This window comes from Opisthocomus hoazin, chromosome 19 (assembly GCF_030867145.1).
Source record: "Opisthocomus hoazin isolate bOpiHoa1 chromosome 19, bOpiHoa1.hap1, whole genome shotgun sequence".
In the NCBI taxonomy this organism is placed as follows: Eukaryota; Metazoa; Chordata; class Aves; order Opisthocomiformes; family Opisthocomidae; genus Opisthocomus; species Opisthocomus hoazin.
This window is the reverse complement of record NC_134432.1, coordinates 6,678,267-6,703,646: the sequence shown is the minus strand read 5'-3', so window position 1 is coordinate 6,703,646 and position 25,380 is coordinate 6,678,267. Positions and strand designations below refer to the sequence as shown.

At 62.0% G+C, this 25,380-nt stretch overlaps 2 protein-coding genes across 3 annotated transcripts in view; both read right to left on the bottom strand.

Moving 5' to 3' along the window:
* Positions 1–4,220: 4,220 nt before the first annotated feature.
* NRARP (NOTCH regulated ankyrin repeat protein) lies at positions 4,221–6,197 on the bottom strand. Its single transcript, XM_075439677.1, has one exon. It carries the CDS (start codon positions 5,903–5,905, stop codon positions 5,558–5,560), a length of 348 nt encoding a protein of 115 aa, XP_075295792.1. The 5' UTR covers positions 5,906–6,197; the 3' UTR covers positions 4,221–5,557.
* An 11,941-nt stretch (positions 6,198–18,138) lies between these two features.
* Positions 18,139–25,380, bottom strand: part of EXD3 (exonuclease 3'-5' domain containing 3) — a 235,023-nt gene continuing 227,781 nt past the window's right edge. For both annotated transcript variants that reach the window (XM_075439348.1, XM_075439349.1), the window contains exon 22: positions 18,139–18,689. In XM_075439348.1, coding sequence (XP_075295463.1) covers positions 18,364–18,689 — 326 coding nt within the window. In that variant the 3' untranslated portion in view covers positions 18,139–18,363. The remainder of the gene's footprint in view (positions 18,690–25,380) is intronic.

Genomic DNA, 25,380 nt, shown 5'->3' with positions numbered 1-25,380 from the left:
ACGCTCTGGACCTCTGGTGCCGCCGACCGCAGCCTGCCTGGCCACCCTGCCACCCCCTCGCACCCACCCACGCTGAGGGGCTCGCCCTGACGGCAGGGATGGAGCCCAGAGAGCATTGAGAAGGGGCAAAATACAAAGGCTGGAAAAGGGGCCAGCCTGGCCGGGCAGACCGAGCCGCCGGCTCCTCCCCGGCACCGAACAGTAGTCGATTGTGATTTTTTTTTTGAAAAAAAAGGTAACTCCTATTCGGATCCGCAGGCTGCGGCATTATCATAGTCATACAAATGCCCAACAAAGCATCTATTTAAAATGTACTGAATTTTGATTACAGCCCGTCCCCTCTCGCTCGCCCGCTCCCCGTCTTTCTTTCTCATTCATTACTTACTGCGTTAAGCTCCCTGAAATTCAAATAAAATCCCACCTCCTTCCCCCCCCCCCGCCCCCCATCCATATGCGTTGGTCGATTCAGCTCCGATGGCCGGGCTTGACGGATGAAGGGCAACAGAAGAGAAGACAAAGCTGTCAGAGCTGGCCGGGCTGTGTTGACTTCCCCTCGCCCCCACGGCCGGAGGGGAGCCCGATCCATCTGGTTTGGAGTCAGCAGCACAAACAAAAGCGAAAGACAATGGCAGGAAGCACTTGAAAGTTCAAATTCTTGCTTTGGTTTCTCTTGGAACAACAGCACCTACGTAATGCGGCTGGCGGGCAACAACGCGCGGCCAGGGACACGCAGAAATGCCAGAAGAATGTGCTTACGCCACCAAACCATCCAATATTTTTGTTTTATTGGAACAAAAATAGAAAAGTGGAAAAAAACAATCTGAGAAAAGCACAAGTCTTGGGAGTTCCTAGATTTCTTGGACGGGGTTTCTGCAGAGAGCAGAGCTGCAGAGCGGGGTGGCCGCGGGCCGTGCGGGGAGCCCGGCACCGGGGCTCAGCCCGGGGGGGGGGGTCGGGGTTTGGCTGCGCCCTCGGCGTGGGAGCCTGGGGACGCAGGGCTCTGTGCTGGGGGCTGCGATTTGAACTCACTGCCCAGTTCAAGTCCCCTGCCAAGGGGCTGCTGCCCACCTCACCCCGCTCCGTGCGCCGCGGGGAGAGAGGAGCTCTGTGCAGAAACGCTGCGTTTCCTCGGAAAAACCCGTCCCCGAGGCGGTGGCTGACCCAGCCCTGCTGGTCCAAGCCCTGGGACAAGGTGCCCAGCGAGAAGCCGCGGGTCTGAGCCCTGTGCCAACCCAAAGCCGGTGCCTGGATGCGTTTTTGCAGCATCCCAAGCCCGGGGGAGAGGATGGGTGAGCTGGACCCGCAGGCGCAACCCTGCTGCGCCCGGCCCAGGGAGCACCGTGACGGCGGGAGGTTTGGTGGGACTGACCGCTGGGTGGGTGTCACGCGGTGCCTGAGTGGGACAAACTGGTACCCCGGCAGGGGAGGGGAGTGGCGCTCACCCCGCACACACGTCCCATGGGTTTGGCCACAGTTGGCAGCCGCCGTGAGACCCTGGCGGATAAACCCGCAGGACATCGCCCGTTTGGCATCATCTTTTCTCTCCTGCTAAAAACCAGCCGCGTCACCCAGTGCCCGTCTTTTCCACGCTGGGCTGTGGCCTGGGCGGGCTGCGTGTCCCCAGGGCACCCGGCTGTGCCCATCCCAGGCACCGTCCCACGCGGGCGCTGGATGGCTCCGGGCTTGGCACGGCGGCGAGGAGGTTGGCCAACCTGGAAAGGTCGCGCCAAGCCTTTTCTCCAGGTTTCGTCCCCACAGCCATTTGCAGAGCACTGCTCCTGGGGACCCACACCCCAGAGCCAAACTGGGCACGGGCACAAATCTCCTGGGGATTCAGGCATTTCTAGAGCTGGCAAAATTATCAGCATGGAAAAAAGCCTCATCCAAAAACCCTGCACTGCTGTCAGTGAGGGATGCTTACCTCAGCCTGCCTCCAAAGCCCCGCCATGGGCACGGGGCTGCCTCTGCGCTTCCCACTTCCCGGAGCGACCGGATCCTGCCTGGAAAGCCTCCAGAGGTGCAGGGCTCAGCACGTTTTTGGGCACCATCCCGCTCCGAGCCACGCGAGAGGACAGAGGTGCCGCTGGGGATGGAGATCCTCAGCCCGTGCCAGCCCTCACCCCATGCCCGGCCGGGGGTGGCTGCAGCCACCATCAGTTTCTAGCTGGAGGCGACCCCACCATCACGGTCCAAGGGCTGGGCGAGGATCCGGCCACCTCAAACCCTTATTGGGGCCCAGAAAGGGGATAAAAAAAGCCGGGGAAGGTTTGCAGGGAGCCACGTGTGTGCTCGACTGGCCAGGCTGCAGCCCCATAGAGGTGCCCCACTGCCACGGACCCAGCCTGGGTGGTCCCAGGGCTCCCACCTCGCTCCCCCAGGGCAGGCGGCTTCTTCAGAGCCCCCTCAAACCCCACATGCCCGGTCCAGCACCAGGCTCCAGTCTGAGCCACCACTCCTCCACCAGCCTCCAAATGCTGCGATGGGGTAAACCAGGAGCCCCCCTCAACCCCGACCCCAGGAGCTTCCTCCAGCCTCGGGAAGGGGCTTGCAGGGTCTGCACCACCAGCAGCCCCCCAAAACCTACCCTGACCATCACCCTCCACAGATGCATTTAACCCCTGAAGAGCTGCAGGTCTGGACACTGAGGCAGGGACCAGAGGGTCTGGCCAGCCACCCCCCACCGTGGGAGCCACCTAGCATCACCCAAAACCACCCAGGAAAGAATAAACAAAAGCCTTTTTTTTTTTTATAAAAAGATCAATGAAAAATTTATTTATAAATTTCGCACTCTGGGGCTACACGTCTATATCATACACTCAGGAATATGCTGTACTGTACAGACTTTATCCAGTTAGAAATGATCATATAGTGACCCACATACAGCTTCAATATAAGCCTAAAAATTCTTAACATTAATTAACATAATTAAAAAAGGTATTTGCATCTAAAGAAAAATCTACAGAAAAACTCCTTTCTGGAGCAATCTGTGCATCAGCTTCAATGTCTGCTTATTTCACTGACATTATCAATATATTCTTCTTACAAAAATAATAATAATAATTAAAAAGATGACTGCCGGAAGGCGACCAGTCATGCACGAAAGAGCCTCCCCCACCTGCCTGTTTTTTTTTTTCCTTGTACTCCCCGTTTTGGCGTGAAGGGTCAGCAGCACGATGAGCCAACAAGGGGGGCGGGGGGACCCTCATTTCAATTTGAATCAATCTGCATCCCTTTTACTTCTCAGGATCAAGAGAGACGGGGGGATGTGGGGGTTGCATAGAAAATTGAAACTCTAGGGACTAGGAAGGGCAGCAGCTTTTCAGTAAAATACAAAGGGATGTAAAAATACATCAACTCACAATTTCAGAGCAAACCCCCTTCCCCGACGTACAGGTTCCCAAAATCTCAGCGTGTCTAAAGCTCCAGGAGGCTGGAAAGGAACAATACTTTTCTTAAACAACTCACCCAGCAATTCACACAGGAGATTCACAGTCTTCATAGGTATTTTATAAAAATATAAATATGGGTTACATCATGTTGTCTTTACAACACTGGACAGAGCTCCCTTTAGACTGGGTTCATAACCAAGATTTCTTTTTAAAAATCCATCTAGAACTTGGCTTTACAATACACTTTTTAATATCATGTCATAAATGTTATGACATTTCATTGTGGCAAATCCATTTAGTCAAAAAAAAAATATATAAATGTGCAACCATCTGGTAACGACGATAAAACCTCGCTAGCAAAGATCTAGTTCCCACCCCGTAGCTGTCGCACAGGAGCACCAGGGGAAGAGCTGGACACCCCCTTCCGTGCTCACAGAAAGACTCCGGCCCAGCAGTTCCTTGCGATCACAGCATGAACAGTAGACGCTTTCGACAGGGCTTTTTTTTTTTCCCCTTGTTCTTCTTTAAGTCTGGAGCTTTATAAAATCATCTCAAGTTGTTGAAGTGGAGAAAACCAAAAACAAACTGCAGGTGAAACAGTCAGAGACAAAGCAGAACATTCAGTGCAATGGGAAACAATCATGGCAGACTCAAGGGGTGTTTTTTTTTAGTTTTAAGACTGGGGAAAAAAAAAAATAAAAGCATATTTCCCAAACCATATTTTTGAAACACTCACCACCAGCTTCAAACAAAACCAGGCTCACAATCTCCACCCGCAAATATATACATACATGATAAATAGTTAAGACACAACCCAAATAAACCAGCAGGTAACTATTTTTTTTTTTTAATCGTAATGGTTTGGATGGAGGGAGCAAGAGAGGAAAGAGCGAGGAGACGGCAGTGATATGGATGGTCTTAGTGCAGACGAAGAGCAGAGGGCTGAAAGACCAGCGGGAGAAAGGAGACTTCTGAAATTTTCCGCGTTTTCCCAATGGATGTTCTTGTGCCATAGCAATAAAAAGCAGCATATGCGATTATACGTGCAGTCACTTCAAAATGCGACTTCGAGTGGCTTTCTCTTCTTCCTCCCTCTCTTTTATAAATATATATATTTTGGCATATATATAATATAAAAGGCGGGTGAATCTATACACGTCAAATGAATCGTTCTGCATTGAGAAGTGTTATCCAAGTTTCACCAAAAGAAAAAAAAAGTTCCCAAACTATTTTCAGTAGTTTTCTGGCATCTCTCTAGGCAGCAGAGAGCGCTCGCGCCCCTTCTCTGTGCAAAAGCAAATCCTCTGCCTCTAGAGTTTATTTCACTTTTTTTTTTTTAAAAAAAAGAAAAATGTCCAGGATCTGCTAATCCCCCTTTACACACAAAACCAGAAGGATTCAATGTCTTTTCCTGGGATCTCACGCGTGCTAAATGGACTCAAAGGAGCGGGTGAGGACGCAGATTTTTCTTCGGACACCCAAAAAAAGAAAACCAAGGCAGAAAACCCAACGCAAAATCAAACAAAAACAACAACAAAAAGAAGCAATCTGGGGTGAGAAAACTGTGTGTGTGTGTGTGTCATATTCCAACGGAGTCACCTCGAAAAATAAATCAGCGGTGGGAGAACACCGGGAGAAGCTTGCAGGAGGAGGAGGAAGGCTTTTCCCCGGTCTTCCTCACTGGGATGGGGCTGCAGGGAGCCCCAGCGCGTCCCGGGGGCAACGGCACCGATTGGGTACGGTGGGGGGGGTTGGGGAGCGTTGAAATGAATTCGTGTCTGAGCCAGAATACTTTCAGTCGGAGAGAGCGAGGGGGGCAGGGAGGGAGGATTAAATATTAGCGGGGAGGGGACAGGGGGGGCCTTTAAAGCATCTGACCAGATGTCAAACTGAAACCGTGAATACTGTGAGTGCAGCCGAGGTAGATGGAAAAAAAAAAACAAAACAAACAAAAAACCCAAACATATTACAGTAGGAAAACAACCCTCGGAAGGAAAAAAAAATAAACAAAAAAACAAAAAGCCAAACCAATAACACGTAAAAGCAGGCGACCGGTGGTGTGTGCTGCGTGGGGCCCCCGAACCCTCGCCAAATAAACCCCACGCTGGGTGGGAGCAGCTTTGGCGGCCGGGGGAGCAGAGCTGGGGGGGTCAGCGTGACCCCAGCCATCACCGGGTGCCGGCGGAGTATTTGGCCTTGGTGATCAGGTAGAGGACGATGTCCTGGTGGCCGCCGAAGGCCGCGATGTGCAGCGCGCTCCAGCCGTCCCGGTTGGCCAGGCGGATGTCGGCGCCGAACTTCACCAGGAGCTTGACCAGCTCCAGGTTGCCGTCGATGACGGACTGGTGCAGCGCCGTCTGCCCCTCGGGCCCGAAGGAGTTGACGTTGAACTCGCAGTTCGTCATGTTCTGCAACAGGGACTGCAGCTCCTTGGTGTTGCCGCGCCGCACCGCCTCCTGGAAGACGCGCTGGCTGGGCGGCGGCGCCGAGCACGCCGACACCTCGCTCTGGCTCATGCCGCCGCCTCACGCCCCGCCGCCCCGCATGGACGGCGACGCCTCCGCCCGCCGGGGCATGCGGCGGCTGCTGCTGCTGGGCCGGCTGCTGCCGGCGGTGCTGGTGCTGCTGGGCCTGCTGCTGCCGGCGGTGCTGGTGCCGCTGCTGCTGCTGCTGGGCCCGCTGGTGCTGGCGGCGCTGCTGCCGCTGCTCCTGGCGGCACTGCTGCCACTGCTGCTGCTGCTGCTGGCGGCACTGGCGGCGCTGCTGCCACTGCTGCTGCCACTGCTGCCGCTGGCGGCCCCGGGCCCCGCCGCCCTCCTGCCGCCACTGCCGCCGCGCCCGGGCCTCTCTGGAGCGCAGCCGGCCCCGCGCCTCGCCTTTTACCCACCCTTATATTTGCATAACAATGGCACGGCCGTGACGCGACGCAGGAGGGGCGGGGCGCCGCCGAGCGCGCGCCCATTGGAAAGGCCGCGGCGGGGAGGGGGCGGGGGCGCTGCGGGAAGCCACGCCCCCCTCGGGGGGTGAGGGCGGTGGGGGGCGCTCCCGGCTCGGCTCGGGGCTCCGTTCGGCTCCGTTCGGCTCGGCTCGGGCCGGCCGGGCCGGGCGCGGGGGCCGCGGGCAGGGGGCAGCACCGCCCAGGCGTGCGGGGCTGGGCCGGGCCCCCCCCCGCGGCTCCGCGCCCCGCAGACCCCCGCCCCAGCCCGGCCGGCAGCCGGCGGCCCCGCGGGGGTGGGGGGCACCGCGGGGGATTTCCCTGTGAAGCCCGCGGGTTCGTCTCCCCGTGGGCAAACCGGGCTGGGGGGCTTTGAGCCCCTCGGGAGCCACGCAGCGGGGCTTGCGCAAAGGCTCCGGGGGTCCACGGGTGGGGCTGGGTTTGGGGGGAGAAGCAGCCCCCCACCAGGTCCCGCCAGTCTTGGAGTGGCTTGGTTGGGTCACCCGGGGCTTTGCCCGGGGTGGGATCCGCTGCCCGGCCGATGACCAGACCCCCGGTGCGGGAGCGCTGGGCGGTGTGGACACGGGGGGCGGGTGGGAAAATGGCCCAAAAAGTACCGAAAATCGTGCCCCAACCCAAGCCCAAGCCGAGGGACCCTCCCTGCGCCCGTTTGGCCCACCGGAGAGCAAACGGCAGAGGCTGGGTGGGAAGCGGCGTCCCCGGGCCAGCGCTTGCCACCTCTGCCGGGCATTTGGTCGGCCAGAGCGGGAAGAAAGGAAGGAGCGTGTCGTAAACCGAGGTGACAGCGGCCGCACCGAGGGCAGCTGGTCGTCACCTGGCCGTGCTGGGGCGTCCGTTGGGGATGGAAGGGGAGAAATCAGCCAACTGCTGGATTCAGCCCCGATCGGTGATAGGCGCCAGCTTGGAGCCGTCCGTCACATGGCCGGGTGACGGTAGGCGCGAGCTCGGGGCACCACTGGCCCCATGGCATTTTCCCGTGGGTTTTCCCCGTAGCTGTCAGGGGAAGGCAGCAGCTGGAGCGGGCTGCGACCCTTCCGCCCTTGGTGGGTCCTGCTGCCTGGCTGGAGGGGGTTGAACCAGCCTGATCTGCGCTGTCAGCAGTTGGTGAGGCAGCTCCTGTTTCTCCTCCCGTAAGGGTCTGCTTCTCTAAGGCCATTTCTGCAGCTGGTTTTTCTCATCCCCATCTCCATTGCTGGCTCATTCCATCTCCGCACCCATCCCCATCTCCGTGCCCATCTCTGTGCCCATCTCCCCATCTCCATCCCATCCCTATCTCCATTCCTGTCCCATCCCCATCCCATCCCCATCTCTGTGCCCAGCTCACCATCTCCATCCCATCCCCATCTCCATTCCTCTCCCATCCCCATCTCTGTGCCCAGCTCACCATCTCCATCCCATCCCCATCACCACCCTCATCCCATGCCCATGCCCACCCCCATCTCCGTCCCCATCCAATCCCTGCCCATCCTATCCCCATCAGCATCCACATCCCCATCTCCTTCCCCATGCCCATTCCATCCCAGTCCCTTTCCCACCTCCATGTCCACCCCAGCCCCATCCAGCCCTGTCTGCTCTCCATGCCTCACCCCCTTTGGTTTCCCCAGGCCGGAGCTCTCCCAGTCACAGCTTTAACTCCTCGTATCGGAGCACGTCCTTCTTGCGGAAGAGCGGGGACTGGGATGTGATGGCGGGTGGGGGCTTGGGGCTGCAGGCACCCTCCTTCTGCTGTCCTGTGCTTGTGCAGCTTCTCCCAGGACCCCCCAGTGCCACTGAGGCATGGAGCCCCCGCGGTGCTGGCACATGGCACGGAGGTGGGCTCAGGGCTTGGGGCCTCAAGGTCCGCCTGGGGACAGTGAAGGGGAGCCAGCCCCTGCCCGCCCCGTCCCCCCGAGGAGCGCGCCCCGGGCTCTGCCCCCGTCACCGCAGCCATGGTGGCAGCGGGGACCCCCATGGCAATCCCTGCCCTCCTCTGCGCCGTGTCGCCGCGCGGGGCGAGCAGCGGGACGTGCTGCGGCTCGCGGGGAGCCACGGTCGTGCCCAGGGGCCCGGCACAGCCCGGCAGCGCACGCAGCCGCACCGCAGCGTTCGGTGCTGAGGCCACGGCAGCCTGTGACTGTTCCCTGGCACTAAACCCAGCAAACCCATCGCGGCGAAGCCGGTGAGGGAGAGCAGCGGGCCGTGCTGTGGTTCAGCATGGCGGCTGCCATGGCTCCGCTCCTGCCGACTCGCCCCGTCCTTTCCACTCCTAAATATCCCGGGACAGCTGATCTGGTGCGTGTTCGGGCCGTAGCCTGCGAGGTGTCGAGCCCTCTCGGTGAGCCGTGGGAGAGTGGGGATTGCTCACACCTCCCCGGTCTGGGGCTTGGCCAGCGTTACGTCCTCGCAAGCAAATCTGCGATTGCCAGTGACACTGGTGAGAAAAAGCAAGCGCCTGGGCAGGGACCCAGCCATGCAAATGTTCAGGGCTGGCAGGTGGGGGCAGGACTCGGCCCGGGACCGGCGCCAGGGAGGGAGGGAAAACAGCAGAAAAACAACCGAAAACAAAAAGGAAAATAAAAAGGTGGTTTTGAAACCCTGCGTTTCAGCTCCGGTTTGTGCCCCAGCTCTGTCACCGGAGAGGAGCCGGGTGCGGGGCACGGCTCGGGCTGGCTGGCGAGGGGCTGCGGAGGGGCTGGTGGCAGGCGCTGGAAGGCCCCTTTCCTCCCACCCGCGCTCGCTCGGCGGGCCCTGCGCAGCCAGTACTCCCACCCGTGATTTATCGGCTCTCTTCTCAGAAGAGGCGAAGCCGCGGCGAGCGCCGGCGCTTGCGGACGGCAGTGGGAGGCGGGGAGCGGGACCCGGCGCTGCGATGCCTTGAGCCAACGGTCACGCCGAGAGGCACGGACCAAATTTCCCCTCCTCAAGAGACGTGACAACCAAATTTTCCCCCGCTCATGGAAGCCTGCGGGCAGGAGGAGAAGGGACGGCTGCCGCCAGCGTCGCCGGAGGGGCTCGGAGCCATGCCGGTGCATCGGGCCGGGCACGCCGCAACCCTCTTCCCAAAAACACCAAGCAGTGCCCGTCCTCCGGGCCAGGCAGACGAGCCAGCCAGAGTCCAGCCACCCCCGGAGGCCTCCTTGAAGGGAGCCGGAGAGCCAGGGGGACGGATCCGGGGCAGGCGGCGAGGGGGCGTGCCCCCACTTAATTCATTAAAATGTGTCGGAGAGCGTGGGAAAGACGAGAGCTTTTCTTCCCAGCGCAGAGACCCAGCGAAAGGCGCGCGAGGGCTCGGCTCCCCGCGAGCCGGGAGGAAGCGCGAAGGCTTCCTCCGCCGGTGCTTTGCCTCCCGGCTTCTTGGCACAGCGGTTGCCGGAGCCACGGCGGGGAAACGCGGGGCTCGGCCAACGCCGCCTGCCCGGCCACGGGGATGCAGGCAGGGTGGGGGGCACAGGGGGGCTGCAGGTGCTGGGTGAGAATGGTCTCCTTGTGGGGATCCACCTTTGGGAGGGAGAGGAGGGGAGCCCTGCCCCGGGGGGCTGCGTTCAGCAAGGGAGCAGCGGGGAAGGGGCTGCAGGGGGGGTTCTCAGGGGAAAACCTTCCCCCATGCTGCGTGAGAGCTGCCCCGCTCACAGCGGGGGGCAAGCAGGGGCCCGGCCATGTGCCCGGCCTCACGCTCTCCCCATCCAGGCAGTGTGGGCACATCACGCACCCGAGCCCTCCGTAGCACCCAGCCAGAAGCTGAGCTTCGCCAGAGAAACCTCGTGCTCGCCCGGTGAGGACACGTGTGCAGTGCCCTGTGTCCTCTGCTCGGAGCAAGGCACCACGAGCAAAGCTCTTTTGGGCGGTTCGGGGGAGCTGTGGGGACAAGGGGAGACTGCAGGCACCCCCCATCCTCCCGGAACACCCACACCGTGGGGGCCATCACGGGAACGTGGGCTGGGGACCGCCACTGTGGATGCTGCTCCGCGCGTTCCCTCCCTCCCAGCCTGCGACGAACAGGATTTAAAACCTGAGCCAGACTCGTCGTAACCCTCCGCGTGGTCACTGTCCTCGGGGGGACGCAGGCGGGGACATCCCTGCCCGCGGGGCCGGGGCTGGAGTACCCCAGGGGCTGTGGTGATGTGCCGGGCCGCGTGGGTTGGGGCGTCACGCTGCTCCTTGGCCTTTAACTGTTCCAGCGCCCCGTCTTATCAGTCCTCATCCCGCTGGAAACGCTGCAGCTCCTCTGATGCAGCCCGCCACCTCCGTATCTGACAGCGGGAAGAAGCCGTTTGGGCGAAAGGCCACCGGTTGGGACACCCTGGGAGCTGGAGGGCTCCTGCCCGGTGCCACAGGCAGAGCGGCGCCGGTGTCCCGGTGCTGCCGGGCCACCCTGCGGCATCGCCTTGGCTGACGTCCCTGCCGCAGGCGAGCACACGTGTACCGAGCTGCCTCGGCTCGAGCCTGTGCTCTGCTGAGCTGGCACCATTACGGGTACCGGCCTGGAGCGCTGGCAAGCGCTTGTAGGGCTTCTGGTGCTGGAGAACTGGCGCACAGCGGGACCCAGTGTCCACTTTGCGGGTGATGGTGCAGCCAGCTGGAGACACAGACCCGGGTTTTGTGTGCCCTGGGCCGAGCTCCCATCTTTGGGCCATAATTACCTTGTCGTGGGCCATCAGGACGAGCTCCAGTATGGAATCCCGTGTCGGTGCAGGGCTTTGGCGTTAGGAAATGGCACCCACGACAACAGGTTTTCTGCCTCTCCCTGATGGGTGGATGTTTAAAAACTGTCCCCCGTTCCCAATGGCAGCGCCAGAAGCAAGCGCCTTCCTTCCGAGCCGCTGAGGTCCCACCAGGGAGCTCCAGTGCCGAGTCCCGTGTCGGTGCAGGGCTGCGCACCAGGACGTCACCATCTCCAGAGGCACGCGGTCCCCAGGGCCACTTGCTGGATTGTGCTGGGTGGTCGCTCTTTTGCGACGGCTGCGGGGAGGGGGGTTCGTCGCCCCACTGCTCCCAACCCACGGTTCCCCCAGAAGACGCGGTACAGCCCATTGGGACCGGCCTGGGGACCCGGGGAGCGCTCTGTGGGGACGTCGCTGGGGTCGAGGCGGGCTCGGGGGTGGCACAGCCGTCCCCCCCGTGGTGCGCCTGGCGAGCGGGTGGAGGCTCGTTTGCCTCAGAGTCATGCCCATGTGTTGGCAGGCTGATGGGAAGAGTCCGGTCCTGGGCTGTTTCCCAGGGAGCAAACATCGTCCTGATGCCAACGTCCCCCCTCACGTGGCACCGACACCCCTCTCCTCCCCTGCCCCCGGCGAGGGGCCAGCCGGGGTGACCCCGGCCCGTGGGAGCAGCGTTGCCGCGGTGTGGGGCAGCACAAGGGCCCGAGCTTGCAGCCAGCCTCGGGCTTGTCAGCCCTGGGTCCGTGCCCAGAAACACGCCGGTCAGTTTGAAAACGGCAGCCCGGCAACTGGGAGCTCGATCGGAGCATCCGGCTGGAAGAGCCGCTCCGCGTCGAGGACGGGCAGCGGTACAGCCCTCGCCCTCCTCCTCCTCCCCTGCCTTGCCTTTGGGACCTGCCAGCTCTAGTTCAAGGCACAAAGTCACGCCAGGGAGAACTGAGCTGATTTCTCCGAGCCGGTCAAATATGCGGCGAGGTTTCCGCTCCAGATTACAGGAGGAAGGAAGTTTGCTGGGAAGGGGATGGGGATAAGGTGGGGGAGAAGGGAGGGAAGCGCATTCCTGCCTGATGAGGAACAATGTTGATATATTCATTTGTAAACTAAAGCCGGCCTGAGCGCCAAACACCTTGTCCCCATCAAACTCCGAAGGATATGCGAGGAGTACACAAGGCGAGGAGAGGAACCGGCCTGGTATCCGACGCAGCGTGTGATCTCTCCGGGCTGGGAGACGGTGCTCAGCCGGTCTCCTTCAGGCTGCCGCGATAAAACAGAGATAAAGCTCTTCCCCAGCGCCGTTTATTACAGGGTCCCCCGCGATTGCGGCAACGCAGGGCAGGAGCCGAGCGCGGGGGAAGCGACCGGGGGGGTCGAAGGGCTCTTGGCGTCGGCAGCGCACCCTGAGCCTGCGTCCCTGCGAGAGCAGCGCGGGAGCTGCCCTTCCTACACACCCCAAACTGTTCCATAAAACCACACCGGGCTCATTACTGCCCTAACAAATGTTCAACATTAGTACGGCACAGGCAATGGGGGTTTTAAATTCTTTTTTTTTAAAGTAGCCAGATAGGGAACCAATATTGTAGGCTGATTAAAAAGCTGGTTTAATTCCCTTTGATCTGTATCCACCATTTAAAATGGACAATTTATTACTTTCTGGATGCTGCTCAAGGCTGGTCCGACATGGAGTTTGGTGCTGACTGTGTCTATGACCGGAGATGACCTTGCTGCACAGATCCCACCTCGGCATCACCTCCTGCGAGCAGCAGAAAGGGAGAGGTGCTGTGCTGGGTCCCAGCTGCTGCCCCCAGCCCCAGGAGCTGGATGAGACCCTCTGGGAGCCATTCCGTGCCATGCCCACACGACCTGCCGGTGTCTGCCCTGGGTGGGTCTCCTCCTAAAGCAAGTCCCACCGCGGCGAGCCTGCCCCAGCGCAGCCAACTGCCAGCAGCCCAGGCTGCAAGCCCAAGAGCTCGCTCCCACATCCACGGAGACGGCAGGGAGACCAGGTCCAAGAGGTGGCCAGGAGGTGACCCTGCTGTCCCCAGGATGGGAGGGAAGGGCCCCTTCCAGGCAGCTGTATGGCCAGGAGCTGTCCCCAGGGTGAGGGACAGGGTCAGCGCGCCCCGCTTGTCCCCCCCGCCAGCTCCCCTCCGCAGACCGACGTGAAACCACAGCTCCCACGAACCCGGTGAGCAAAGCCCGGGAACGCCGACGGGCTGGCTGGCAGCGTCGTTTGGGAGGCTCGGGGCTGCGGCTCCGACCTCCCCGCTCCCGGCTGGGGCTGGGGTGACTCAGACGTTTCTGTGACTCAGAAGCTTCCCCCCAAACGGGGTCTGGAGAGGTTCGTCTCATCGCGCGCCGAAGCACGGCTCACCGCGAGGGCCGGCAGCGGGAGGCTCTGCAGCATTCCTGCTTCGCTTCATCCCCAGGGTGTGCCCTCCCGGAGCGAGCCCCGAAGCGGCAGGACGCTGACACGCGGAGGAGTCTGCGTGGAGCCCAGGGGGCTTGGGGTCCTCAGCCTCCAGCGCTGGCAGTCCCACGCTCACCGGCTGTGGTGGCCCCACCAGTACCCTCCACCAGTGACTGATGTAGAGGGGCTGCTGGCAAAGCATGAGCCTCGTCCTCCCTCTGCTCAAGGGACACCCTTTAGGGTCCCCACGCGCTGCTCCAGGGGGGTTGGGGTCTGGCTGCCCGCACGGACATGGCAAGGCACGAGCCAGGAGCATTCCCGGAGGAGGAGGCTCGTGCGCTGGAGGAGCCGACGGCTGTTCTGCGGCGCATCCAGGGTGCTGGCACCAGAGGCGGGTGAAGGTGGGGACGTGCCGCTTCCAGGGATTGAACAGGTCATCTGGTCACACCGGGACAAAACCCGCAGAGCCACAGCACCAGCCCAAGGCTGAGAGCGGCAGGACGTCCTCGGGGGCCTGACACAGCACCCTGCAGCCACAGGGCAGCGGATGCCCCAGGCGGGTGCTGTGGGTCCGTCAGCAGGGATCCCGTGTGCCCCTCGCCACAGGTCCCCTGCCACCCAGCCTGGAGACCTGAGGGCTGAAGGGGGAAAACTGTCCTGGCAGCCTCGTGCAGCCTTCCTGGAGGGAGGGGTGGAGGGATGAGGGGACAGAGGGATGGAGAGCTTCAGAGCTGGTGGCACCAATCGATGAGAAGACTCACGCTACGGTCATAGAATCATAGAATCATAGATTGGAAAAGACCTTGCAGATCATCAAGTCCAACCGCCAACCCAACACCGTCATGCCTACTAAACCATGTCCTGAAGTGCCACATCGACACTTTTATTGAACCCCTCCAGGGATGGGGACTCAACCACGTCCCTCAGCAGTCTATTCCAATGCCTGACCACTCTTTCAGTAAAAACATTTTTCCTGATACCCAACCTAAACCTCCCCTGAGACAACTTGAGGCCATTTCCTCTCATCCTGTCACTGGTTACTTGGGAGAAGAGACCAGCACCCACCTCCCTTCACCCTCCTGTCAGGGAGCTGTAGAGAGCAAGAAGGTCCCCCCTCAGCCTCCTCTCCTCCAGACTGAACAGCCCCAGCTCCCTCAGCCGCTCCTCAGCAGACTTGTTCTCCAGACCCCCTCACCAGCCTCGTTGCTCTTCTCTGTCCACACTGCCAGGACTGCAGCTGGCACGCTGGAGGCATCTCCGCGCGAGCGTGCCCGTGTCCCAGCCAGGCCACTGTCCTGTCACAGCAGCAGAGGGGACGCGGGCCGGAGGGACCTCAGCGGCTCGGAAGGAAGGCGCTTGCTTCTGGCGCTGCCATTGGGAACGGGGGACAGTTTTTAAACATCCACCCATCAGGGAGAGGCAGAAAACCTGTTGTCGTGGGTGCCATTTCCTAACGCCAAAGCCCTGCACCGACACGGGATTCCATACTGGAGCTCGTCCTGATGGCCCACGACAAGGTAATTATGGCCCAAAGATGGGAGCTCGGCCCACGGCACACAAAACCCAATCTGTATCTCCAGCTGGCTGCACCATCACCCACAAAGTGGACACTGGGTCCCTCTGCGTGCCAGTTCTCCAGCACCAGGTGCCCTACGAGCAGCTGCCGGGCCAGGGAGGTTTAACGATGCCAGGTTAGCAGAACACGGCTTCTCCTCCGCTGTCACCGCCCGGCCCCAAACCGTTGCACCAGAACCACGACAAAAATGACCTGGGGGTAAAAGCAAAGAAGAAATTCCCATTTTAGCTAAAGAGGGAACAAAGAAAAATACCTTAACACCTAGAGAGAGCGCAGGGCTGGAAAACCAGGACATGACACACAGTTCCTTCAGGTTACATGCAAATAATACAGACAACTGAGGAGGAAAACAGGAAGAATCGATGGAAAAATGATGGCCACCAAGGGTGAGATCAGCAGGAGGCATTTTAATCCCATTAGGAGAAATAATCCCCACGGCTGGAGGTGCCAATGCACGTGCAGGAAGGTGTGCCAGGCCCCGGGAGCCTCCAGCCAAGTGGCAAAATCCCTTTTTCTCCTGCCCATCTCTTGAGGAAGCAGCCATCTCCAGGGCAAAGCGAGAGAGGCAGCAAAGGAGGTGATGAAGATGTCAGGGAGGGAAGTTTTTGCCCAAACAAACCATTTTTGGGTGGTGGGCTCCCTGGTGCCCTGCACCCACTGGCCTGGAAGGGCGAATGGCCACCAGCCCCTCGGGAAGCTGAGGAAGAGAGGAGAGGAAAGGAGAGGAGAGGAGAGGAGAGGAGAGGCAGTGGTGCAGCGATTCCCCAGGGAAATGCCCGCAGACCCAGTGTCCCCATGTAGCCAAAGCCTTGGCAGCAGGAGACATGGTCCCAAGTCCTCCGTGCGTAGGGGCTGCACTGTGCTGGGGCACCATCAGCGAGGCTTCGCTTTGCGACCCTCAAAACCAGGCTGGGATGAGAGAAAAAGTGGATTTAGGGCCAACCTGCAGCAGCCAGCGTCAAAATACCAACTGCTGCTGCAGCCTGTCTGTTGCTCTGCAAGGAGAGCAGGGCCCGGGGCAGGGTCTCGCTGGTGCGTGACCACTCTCCGGCAGTGGTGATGTCGACAGTGATGCTCAGCCAGGGAGGAGGCTTCCTCTCCAAGCTCTGCCAAGTCAAACGCAGGGAAGGAGGGAAAATAACCCCCCAACGGGCCCTGGGATGCAGAGATGCTGGTAGCTGCTTCTGGCTGGAGCCAGACTCACACCCCAGCACATTCTGATGGGAAGGGCCAGGCTCAGCACCCGTGCCCTGCCAAAATGGGTCCTCACCTTCAGGCACACGCAGGGCCCATCGTGTGTGCTGCCATGGTGACAGTCCCTGCCATCGTGCTGCTGCCAGTGGCCAACTCGACTTTGTTCATCTCTGGTGGAGGAGGTGCTGTTACTTCACGCTTCCACTTGAAACAAACGGGGCTCCATGGCAGCAGGCGAGGGGTGGTGAGTGGCCCTGGCTGGAGGGAGATGGGGACAGAGGGGTGGGCACAGGGTGGGCACAGGGGTCCTTTGCCATCTTCTGATGGAAATGTGTTGGAGCGGGGTCAGAGGAGGCCATGAAGATGATCCGAGGGCTGGAGCACCTCTCCTCCGAGGACAGGCTGAGGGAGCTGGGGCTGTTCAGCCTGGAGAAGAGAAGGCTCCGGGGTGACCTTAGAGCAGCTGCCAGTGCCTGAAGGGGCCGACAGGAAGGATGGAGAGGGGCTTTGCACAAGGGGGTGTAGTGATAGGACGAGGGGGAACGGCTGTAAACTAAAAGAGGGCAGATTTAGGTTAGATATTAGGGAGAAACTCTTCCCCATGAGGGTGGTGGAGCCCTGGCCCAGGTTGCCCAGAGAAGCTGTGGCTGCCCCCTCCCTGGCAGTGTCCAAGGCCAGGTTGGATGGAGCTCTGAGCAACCTGGTCTGGTGGGAGATGTCCCTGCTCATGGCAGGGGGTTGGAACCAGGTGAGCTTTAAGGTCCCTTCCAACCCAACCCATTCTATGATTCTATGATTCTACGAAATCAGGACAAAATGCCACACTGTGACCATGCAAAGTATCACCAGGGGGTTGTGCCCATGGCCAGGGCTTGGCAGAGACCGCTGGAGAGAGAAGAGGCACAGTGCAGGGACAGTCACCTTTTAGGGTCACTTGTACTAATGCCCAGGCAGGAGCCTATGGAAAGAGGGATGTTTAAAGTGGAAAAAGGGGTTTTTTTGCCAAAGGGGTGAGCTGGGGGGTCAGATGTCCCTGGGCGGGAAGGAGCCCCTGGCAGCGCACAGCCGGGAGCTCACGGGGAGGGAAAGCGAGCCTCGCGCTGCTGGGCAGGCATTTCACTGGCCTGTAAATGTCACACTTGAGCCCGGAGCGCCTCGGGTCCCCTCAGCTGTAACACCACGGGCTAGCGGGGAACGGGGATCAGAGGAGGCGTTCGTCACACACTCCTCAGAGGCAGGGTGCTGCGGCTGAAGCCCGTCCCTGGGCCGGGAGGCAGCGGACGGCAGCGCCCGGAGCTGCAGGGCCGACGTGGCCAGGCTCCCCTCCTCCGGATGGTGGCTGTTCCCTGCCTGTGACCCTGCCGATGGCGATGGTGGGACCACACACTTCAGAGCCACTGCTGTGTGCACCCCGCAGAACCTCAGGCATGGGGCAGCTTGGTGGGCCCCCTGGGGGGAGGCAGGCAGGGGAGTGCTGCTGACCCCCCAGCTTTGGCATCAATGGGACCCCCCCTCCGACCAGTGCAGCTCCGCCGGGGCATCCCCGGCTCCAGCACGGGGTGATGCGGGTGCCATCGGGCACCGCGCTGCACCCAGAGGTTTCCCTGTGGCCGCCCAGCAGTGCTCAGCACCCCCGGGCCCCCACGCCTGCGCCCACCCATCACCTCCGAGGAACGCTGCTGGCAGAGCAGGACCAGGGTGAGAGGGGACGCTGGGGACAGGTCGTGGCGTGACATGTGTCCCATGGGCTTGGGGAGCGCTCTGGGCACCCCAGGTGCTCCCTCCCCCCTGGGCTCCGGTTGGGGACGCAGCTCCTGGCTCCCCAACACAAGCGACCCGGCAGAGGGGCACTGGGGTGAGGGTGCTGGGGTCTGATGGGTGCCACCGGTTGGCACTGCCTGGGTGACATTTTGGGAGAGCTCTGCCACCCTCTCGCCATGCCCAGCGTGCAGGGAGGCAGAAATGAAGCAAAGGGTCCATTCCCCGGCCATTTCTGGTTTAATGATCTCATGGAGGCCACGTATTTTTGGGGCTGTCGTGATCCATCAGTGCAAACATGACAGACCCCTCCATGGCGGGCCCTGAAACGAGAGCCCCCTGCTTCCAGCCTCACACCGCAACCCCACGGCCCAAAACCTGCTGAGGTTCACCGGGGGGTGCGTCCCCACGGTCCCCGTCCCGCTGCCGAGCTCCCCGCACGCCCCTCAGCTCAGCTTGTAGACGCTCCGCTCGTCCCCGGCGGCGACAAGAACATCCTGAAACTGGGAGACGACGCGTCCAAAATGGGACCCTTCCCAAAACACCTTCCCGCAGCGGGTGCAGCAGTAGAAGTCGGTGAGCTCGGCTTTGTCCAGCACCCCGGGGGGGATGGCAGCGAGCTGCAGGACCGTGCCCCCCGCCAGTGCCACGGCCGCCCCGCGCTGCTCCGGCTCCTCGGCGTGCCGGGCGTAGCTGGGCTGGGCTGCGTCGCAGGCTGGCACGGCGGCATCGCAGCTCTGGCTGGGCTTCTCCTCACACCTCACCAGGCAGCCTGCGCGGAGAGGAGACAGCAGATAAACCATCAGCCACTGGTGTGATGAGCAGGGTCTGTGCTCAGCCACCTGAATGACGCTTGTGAGGGGCTCGTCATCCCTGCAGCGAGTCCAGGCTCTGCCCTGCATCCCAGAGAGGAGCATCCTGCTCACACAGCAGCGTGCCCTGGGTACCAGGAAGGCCAACGGGATCCTGGGGTGCATGAGGAGGAGTGTGGGCAGCAGGTCGAGGGAGGTTCTCCTCCCCCTCTACTCTGCCCTGGGGAGGCCCCATCTGCAGTGCTGTGTCCAGTGCTGGGCTCCCCAGTGCAATAAAGATGAGGAGCTACTGGAGAGAGTCCAGTGCAGGGCTACGAGGATGAGGAGGGGACTGGAACATCTCTCCTACGAGGAGAGGCTGAGGGAGCTGGGCTTGTTCAGCCTGGAGAAGAGAAGGCTGAGAGGGGACCTTCGAAATGCCCATAAATATCTGCAGGGTGGGGGTCAGGAGGACGGGGCCAGACTCTTTCCAGTGATGCCCAGTGACAGGACAAGGGGCAACGGGCACAAATTGAAGCAGAGGAAGCTCCAGCTGAACCCGAGGAAGAACTTCTTCCCTCTGAGGGTGACGGAGCCCTGGCCCAGGCTGCCCAGGGAGGCTGTGGAGTCTCCTTCTCTGGAGATATTCCAGCCCCGCCTGGATGTGGTGCTGTGCAGCCTGCTCTGGGTGACCCTGCTTGGGCAGGGGGTTGGGCTGGGGGATCCCCAGAGGGCCCTGCCAACCCCGAACATTCTGTGATTCTGTGATCCCGTGAATCTGGGAGAACGTGGCCACCGGCATCCACCAACTGCCTGCCCTGAGCTTGGCACCTGTGCAGCCTCCTGCTCCCCAGCAGCTGCCCGGCTCCTCCCGCAGCTCCTCCACCGTGTCCTGCTGCTGCCCGGGCAGCAGCGGGGTCTGCCGTGGTCCTGGGAGCTATTCCAGTCTGGGTGACTGCACCAGTGCTTCTGCCGTACTGGGCACAATGGTTTTGCCTCCTGTCACAGGTCAGGAAAGGCTGCTCTACGGGACGGGCTGTGCCCCACCCCTCCAGCTATACTACAGGGCAAGCAAACAGCCAAGGAAGCCCTTACTGCTTCTTTAATTAAAAAAACCCACCATTAATAGCTGTCTGCACTGGTCATGACACCCACAGCTCTCGCAGCCTGCCCGAGGACGCCGGGCGCTGGGGTGTGCGTGACAACCCCCTCCCGCCACACAGCCTGGGCACGGGGCACGGTGGGGTGCGACGTGGAGCCGTGTCCCACCAGCCGTCCCCGCATGGCCGAGCCATGGCCGCGCCGGGCGGGCGGATGGCTGCCATCGCCAACGGCGTGCCACAAACCCCACGGCCGGGGCATGGCAGGTCGGGGGGTCCGGGCGGCGGAAGCTGAGGGTTGAGCTGTGTCCCCTCTGTCAGGACACCTGGCTGCAGTTATTGCTGCGGGATGACGCATTTTTGGTGGGGGGACAGACGAACTTGTCCTGCCCAGGCATCAATTAAGGCTACAAAAAGCATCCTGCGCCGCTCCAGCCGCACCTCTGGGGCATCCAGCCTGCCCCTTCCGAGGACCAGCCGGAGCCTGGTCGGGAGCCCGCTGTGACGGAGCCGGACACCCGCATTCCCTGCATCCCAGTGCTGTCAGGACCTGGGACGTGCTGGTGATTATTGCGGGAGAAAGCAAAGCTGAGGACAGCCCTGGAATGGCCACCCCATCCCAGCAGAGCCGCCCCACAGCTGCCCAGCAGGGCCTGGACCCACCAGCACAGCAGCAGAAAGAGCCACAGCCTGGGAGAGGTGCGGGAGGCTCAGCTCACGCCAGCCCCTGGTGCAGTGGGGCTCCCCAGAGCCCCCCAGGACCTTCCACACCTCCCCAGAGGAGATGACCAGCCACGGGCACCCCCCATTCCCAGCAAACAGCCACGCTCAGGGTCAGGACTGCCATGGAGATGTTCTCGGGGCGGTTTGCAGTCCAGCCCTGGACCACCACGCAGCCCAGCAGCGGCGCAGGTCCGGGGGCCGCTGCCCCAACACGAGGGGAAGGAGCCCCAAGCCCAGTCCCAGCCACTGACCAGGAGCTGGGCTCGCCATCGCTGTGCCCTGGGCAAGCGCCCCGCAGCCTGGATGCGCCTCTCCTGCAGCCTCTGTGTCTGCGTGGGACACCTAAATCTGTTCCTGGAGAAAAAACAGCCACCTCAGTTTCCCATTTTCTCCAGTTTTTGGCATGTGGTGAAGCACCCGGGCTGCTCTCAGGAGATCCCTGCACTGGCCGGAGCGGGGCCACGGAGGAAGAGCCCCATTCCCGGGGGTTGCTCCGGGACAGAGCCCGTCAGCGGGTGGCAGATCTCCGTGGCGGGAGATCCCGTCCCTGCCTCCCTCTGCCCTGCACGCGGGCACGGGGCGCCTGCAGCTTGGGCGTGCAGGGACCGGGCGCTGAGAAGGCCGAGCTGCGGGCTGCACCTCCGAGCAGACGAAGCGCAGACTCCCCGCATAACCCTGGGCCGTCACTTGTTTTTCTTCAGTTTATAACACACGAACACAAATTTGCCTTTCTTTCCTTGTTCTCTGCGTCGTGCCCGCTCTCGAGCACCTGACCTCGGCATCTGCCTCCAGGACCCTGATGGGAGGGACCTGCACCTTGGCTTGGACCTTGAGATCCAACCGCAATCACAAGGACACCCAAGCTGCGCCAACGCCTTTCCTCACCGTGGAGCCCCCCCAAAATTCCCCAGCCCAACCGCACAGCACCCCAGCCCCGCCAGCGCCGGGACACTGCCACGCTCCATCAGCTGCCGTGCTGCAGGTGGGCAAAGCCAAGGGCAGACCCCCTGCTTCCCTGCCCGGGGGGGTGGCGAAACCCCCAGCTCCCCCAGACACCCCGCTCCCACCCCCATGGGCTCGTGAGAAAAAGGCAGGCGGGGAGGAAAAGTTCATCCCCTAAAAGCCAGGGGAGAGAAAGGCCGTGATGCTCACCCAGCGGTTTTGCCTTTCGCCCGCACCAGCCCCCTCCTAATTGTGGCTCTTCAAAGGGCTGAAAACGCTACATCACTTCAAAGTGACCATTTTTGAATGGGAGCTTGTAAAACCCCTTCTCCCCCTCCCACCAAATTCCTTCCAGGGCTTTTGAAGATGCCTGCGCTCCCCTCGCTGCGGTGGCGAAAGGGCCACCGGGCGCCAGGCTCAGGGTGCCAGCCGGGTGCGCCGGGAAAAGGTCAGATCCCCCCGAAAAAAAGGGTTTTCCTGGAGGAAAGGGGGGATTTTTTGAAGAAGTGGGGTTTTTTTCGTTCTCCCCCTTGAGACAGGCAGAGCCCTCCCTGGCAGAGCGGCTGCCGCAGCCCGGCTCGCCCGGATGCCGCGCACCACGGAGCCGGAGCCGGAGGCACGTGTGGGGTGCCGGGGGCCACGGGGAGCCCAGCGCAGCCTTCCAGCGTGCCGGGGGGTTTCAGATCTCCGGCCTCCGGAGCTCTGTGATGGGTCGCACCAAAGGCTGCGTTCCCACCGCAGCTCTGCGGAGGAGAAATGAAAGCGATCCCTTACCGAATCAATTCGAAACACCTCTTGGGAACTAATAATCCCATTATAAAACATCTTGAAAATAAAAGGCCCTTTTGCTCACCTCTCCCCCTCTTGCCCGGGTCACCCGGGGGATGACGGAGCCTGATGTGGGGCTGAGCCCCGCAGCACCCTGGGGCTGAGCACCCACCCGTGTCAGTGCCGTGCTGCTCCACGGCAGCGGGGATCGTCCCCGTCCCCCAGTGCCATCCCCAACCCGGCCGCCCTGCTCAGCGCAGAGCCATCTCCCCCCGCCCTCCCCAGGAGCTGCCGCCATACCCTGCCCACCGCATCGCCGGCTCCTGCCCACCCCTGCTCGCCGTGGGAGCTGATATCCCACGGGAACAGCACGCACCGCTGCTGCTCCCACCCATGGGCACGTCTCACCCCCCCGCGAGCGCTGCCGTGCGCGGGGCAAAGGGGATGCTGCAGGACCTCAGTTCTGCTCATTTCTGCATTGGGTTCCTCCCCGGGCTGAGCAAGGCCACCCTCCGTGGTGGGATCCCACCTCTGCAGCGCAGGAGACGTCCTTGTCACCCAGCAGCAGCCCTGCTTTGTGCCCAAGCCACCACCGCGCTCCCCGGAGCTCGGCTGGCCCCACGCTCAGCGAGGTGGGGTGCAGCAGGAGCCCCGCCAGACCAGGAGGGACCCCCCTCCGCCAGCCCCCGGCACCGAGACGGTGGGGCAGACCCACGGCAAAGCCCCATCTCACCCCCTGGGGCACTGCAGGGGTCCTGGTGCCCAAAAACCAGGGGGCTTTTGCGTGCCCCACCGTGAGGTCCTGTGTGTGGATGCTGGGACTGAGCCCCGCGGGAGGGACAGGGGGCACGGCACGGGCTGCCTACGGGGGCAGGGGGACATGCACCCTCCCCTGCCCACCCAGAGGCCCTCAGCGGTGCGGAGGTCATACTGAAAGGCCACCGTGATGGTGACACCGGTGACCTGTACTCCCAACAGCCTATTCTGTCGGCTGCAAGGCAGCAGCCCCGGGTCAGCGTTACTGGGACCCCCCACCGCGGGACGGGGGGCACGGGAGGGCCTGGGAAGCCAGGACAGAGCAGGATCAGGGCAATTCTCATTTGAACCCATGGCCATTCCCTTTCCCAGACCACACAGCCCTGACTTGGCTGGGAGCCACCCGTCCCCGCGCGCCTGAGCCCCGGGCACCCTCGGGGTTTCGGTGTCGGGGCGCTACGGGGTAACCCAAGCTCCCCGGGGGAGCCGGGTACCTCTGCACAAAATCCTGCCCCCCAGGCCCCATTTCTGGGCCCGGTCCCTCTGTGTCACCCCGGCTAAGACCAAGGCCTCGGGCGAGGAGCCGGGTGCGCGTCCCGGCTGGCTCCCGGCCGAGCGGCGCTGGGCTCCGGCAGCGCTTGTGCAAGCGGAGAGCCCTTCTCGCAGCCCGGCAGCCGCGCCCAGCTGTCATCGCGACCACGCACGCCCGAGACTCGTCCCTAATTAGGCAATTAAGGCTGAGGTGTTTTGGAGAAAGCGCACATCGTAAAGGCTTTGCACAAGGCTGAAAGCAGACCTGGGAGCATTCTTGGAGTACAAAGGTGCATGGGAAACCTTGCCGCGGTGAGAGATCGAACCCGATAAGCAGTTACGAGCCTGAGAAACGCACTCGATTGCAGGGCACCGAAGATGCCGCGTTATCTTTTCCTCCTCGATAAGGCAGATAAGCCAAGGACAAAGGACCCGGGGTTGTGCAACCCAGGCTGCAGCAGCCCGGCCGCGATCTTAAGACGTTCCCAGGGTGGAGGAGGGAGGACGAGCTCAAGGCAAGAGGCACCTTCAGTTGCCATCATCTGTGGGAGAAAACCCCGCCAGCTCCCGCAGCCAGTGCCGGGCGGGAGCACCGAACGGTCCCCAGCTCCTGGCCAGGGAGCGCTGGGCACCCCACCACTGTCAGCGAGCACACGCAGAGCTTGGCAAACCCGCGGCCACCAAAATGTCACCGGCTTCCCGCCCTGGCAGTGGCTTTTCATATGAGGAAACGAAATTCTCCTGGGAAGGGGCAGCTGGCAGAGCGCGACGCAGCCGAGCCCGGGGGATGCTTCTGGCCGGTCTCACCACCGCACCCCTGGTCCCAGCCCCGTGCCACAGCTGCCCGGTCCCCAGCCCTGCCCCGCTCGGGGACAGTCGTGAGCATGCTCCTGTTACCCCGCTGTGCCCCAGAGGGAAGAGAGCCTAAATGCTTGGGGTTGCCCAGTCTGAGGGTGCAGGGGGCTGGCGAGCCCCTGGGTCCATGGGTGCAGCCCCGCAGGGACCCGTCCCTTTCCCTGCAGAAAGGTGCGGAGCAGCCCGAGACATCCAGGGTGCCTTGGCCTCTCCCGCATGCCAGGTCCGGTGCCGAAGCAGTGAGGACGCACGGGCTGCTCCGTGGGTGCGAGAGCCCTCCCGGGACAGCACAGGGATCGCCCACCCTTCCCACATGGCAGCAAGGTGGGTGCGATGCTCACAGCAAAGCAAGACGCTGTAGATCGGGGAAGCACAGCAGGAACAAACCGTATCCAGCCTCTTCCCGCTGTGCTTTGGAGCCCCAGGCTACGGGGAGCGGGTCCCACCCGCCCGTGCCCTCAGCCATCCCGGTATGGCGGCCATAGAGGAGGGACCCAGCACCGTACTGGTGTCACCCTGACTCGGAGCTGCAGCACAGCCTTCCCCACGCTGAGGTCCTGCGGTGATTCCCCCCTACCTCTGCCAGCTTTCACCCAGGCTCTGCCGTGGAGCCGAGGGCCAGGAAGGGAAAGAAACCCCGAGTGACCACGGGGACGTCCCGGCTGCTCCTCCAGCCCCCGCGGGGCTGCCCGGGGCTTCTGCTGCACCTGCGGGATGTGATGGTGGAGGAGAGATGGGCACTGCAGATCTCAGTAGTCTCCAGCACCAGCTTTGGCGGGACAGGGAGGATGCTCACCCAGCTTGGGGCTACCCAGGGTGCTGCGTCGGGCTCCCCGAGCACCCCTGGCCGCCTCTCCCCAGCACAGCGCGGAGGCTCCGGCATGCCTGGTTAGCAGCCCAGAGCAAAGCAGGACCAGTTGTTCTCACGTTTTGCAAACTGTGTCAGACGGCAAGGGGTGATTTTATGATTCAAGCAGCCCTTTTCTGTTTGGCGAAT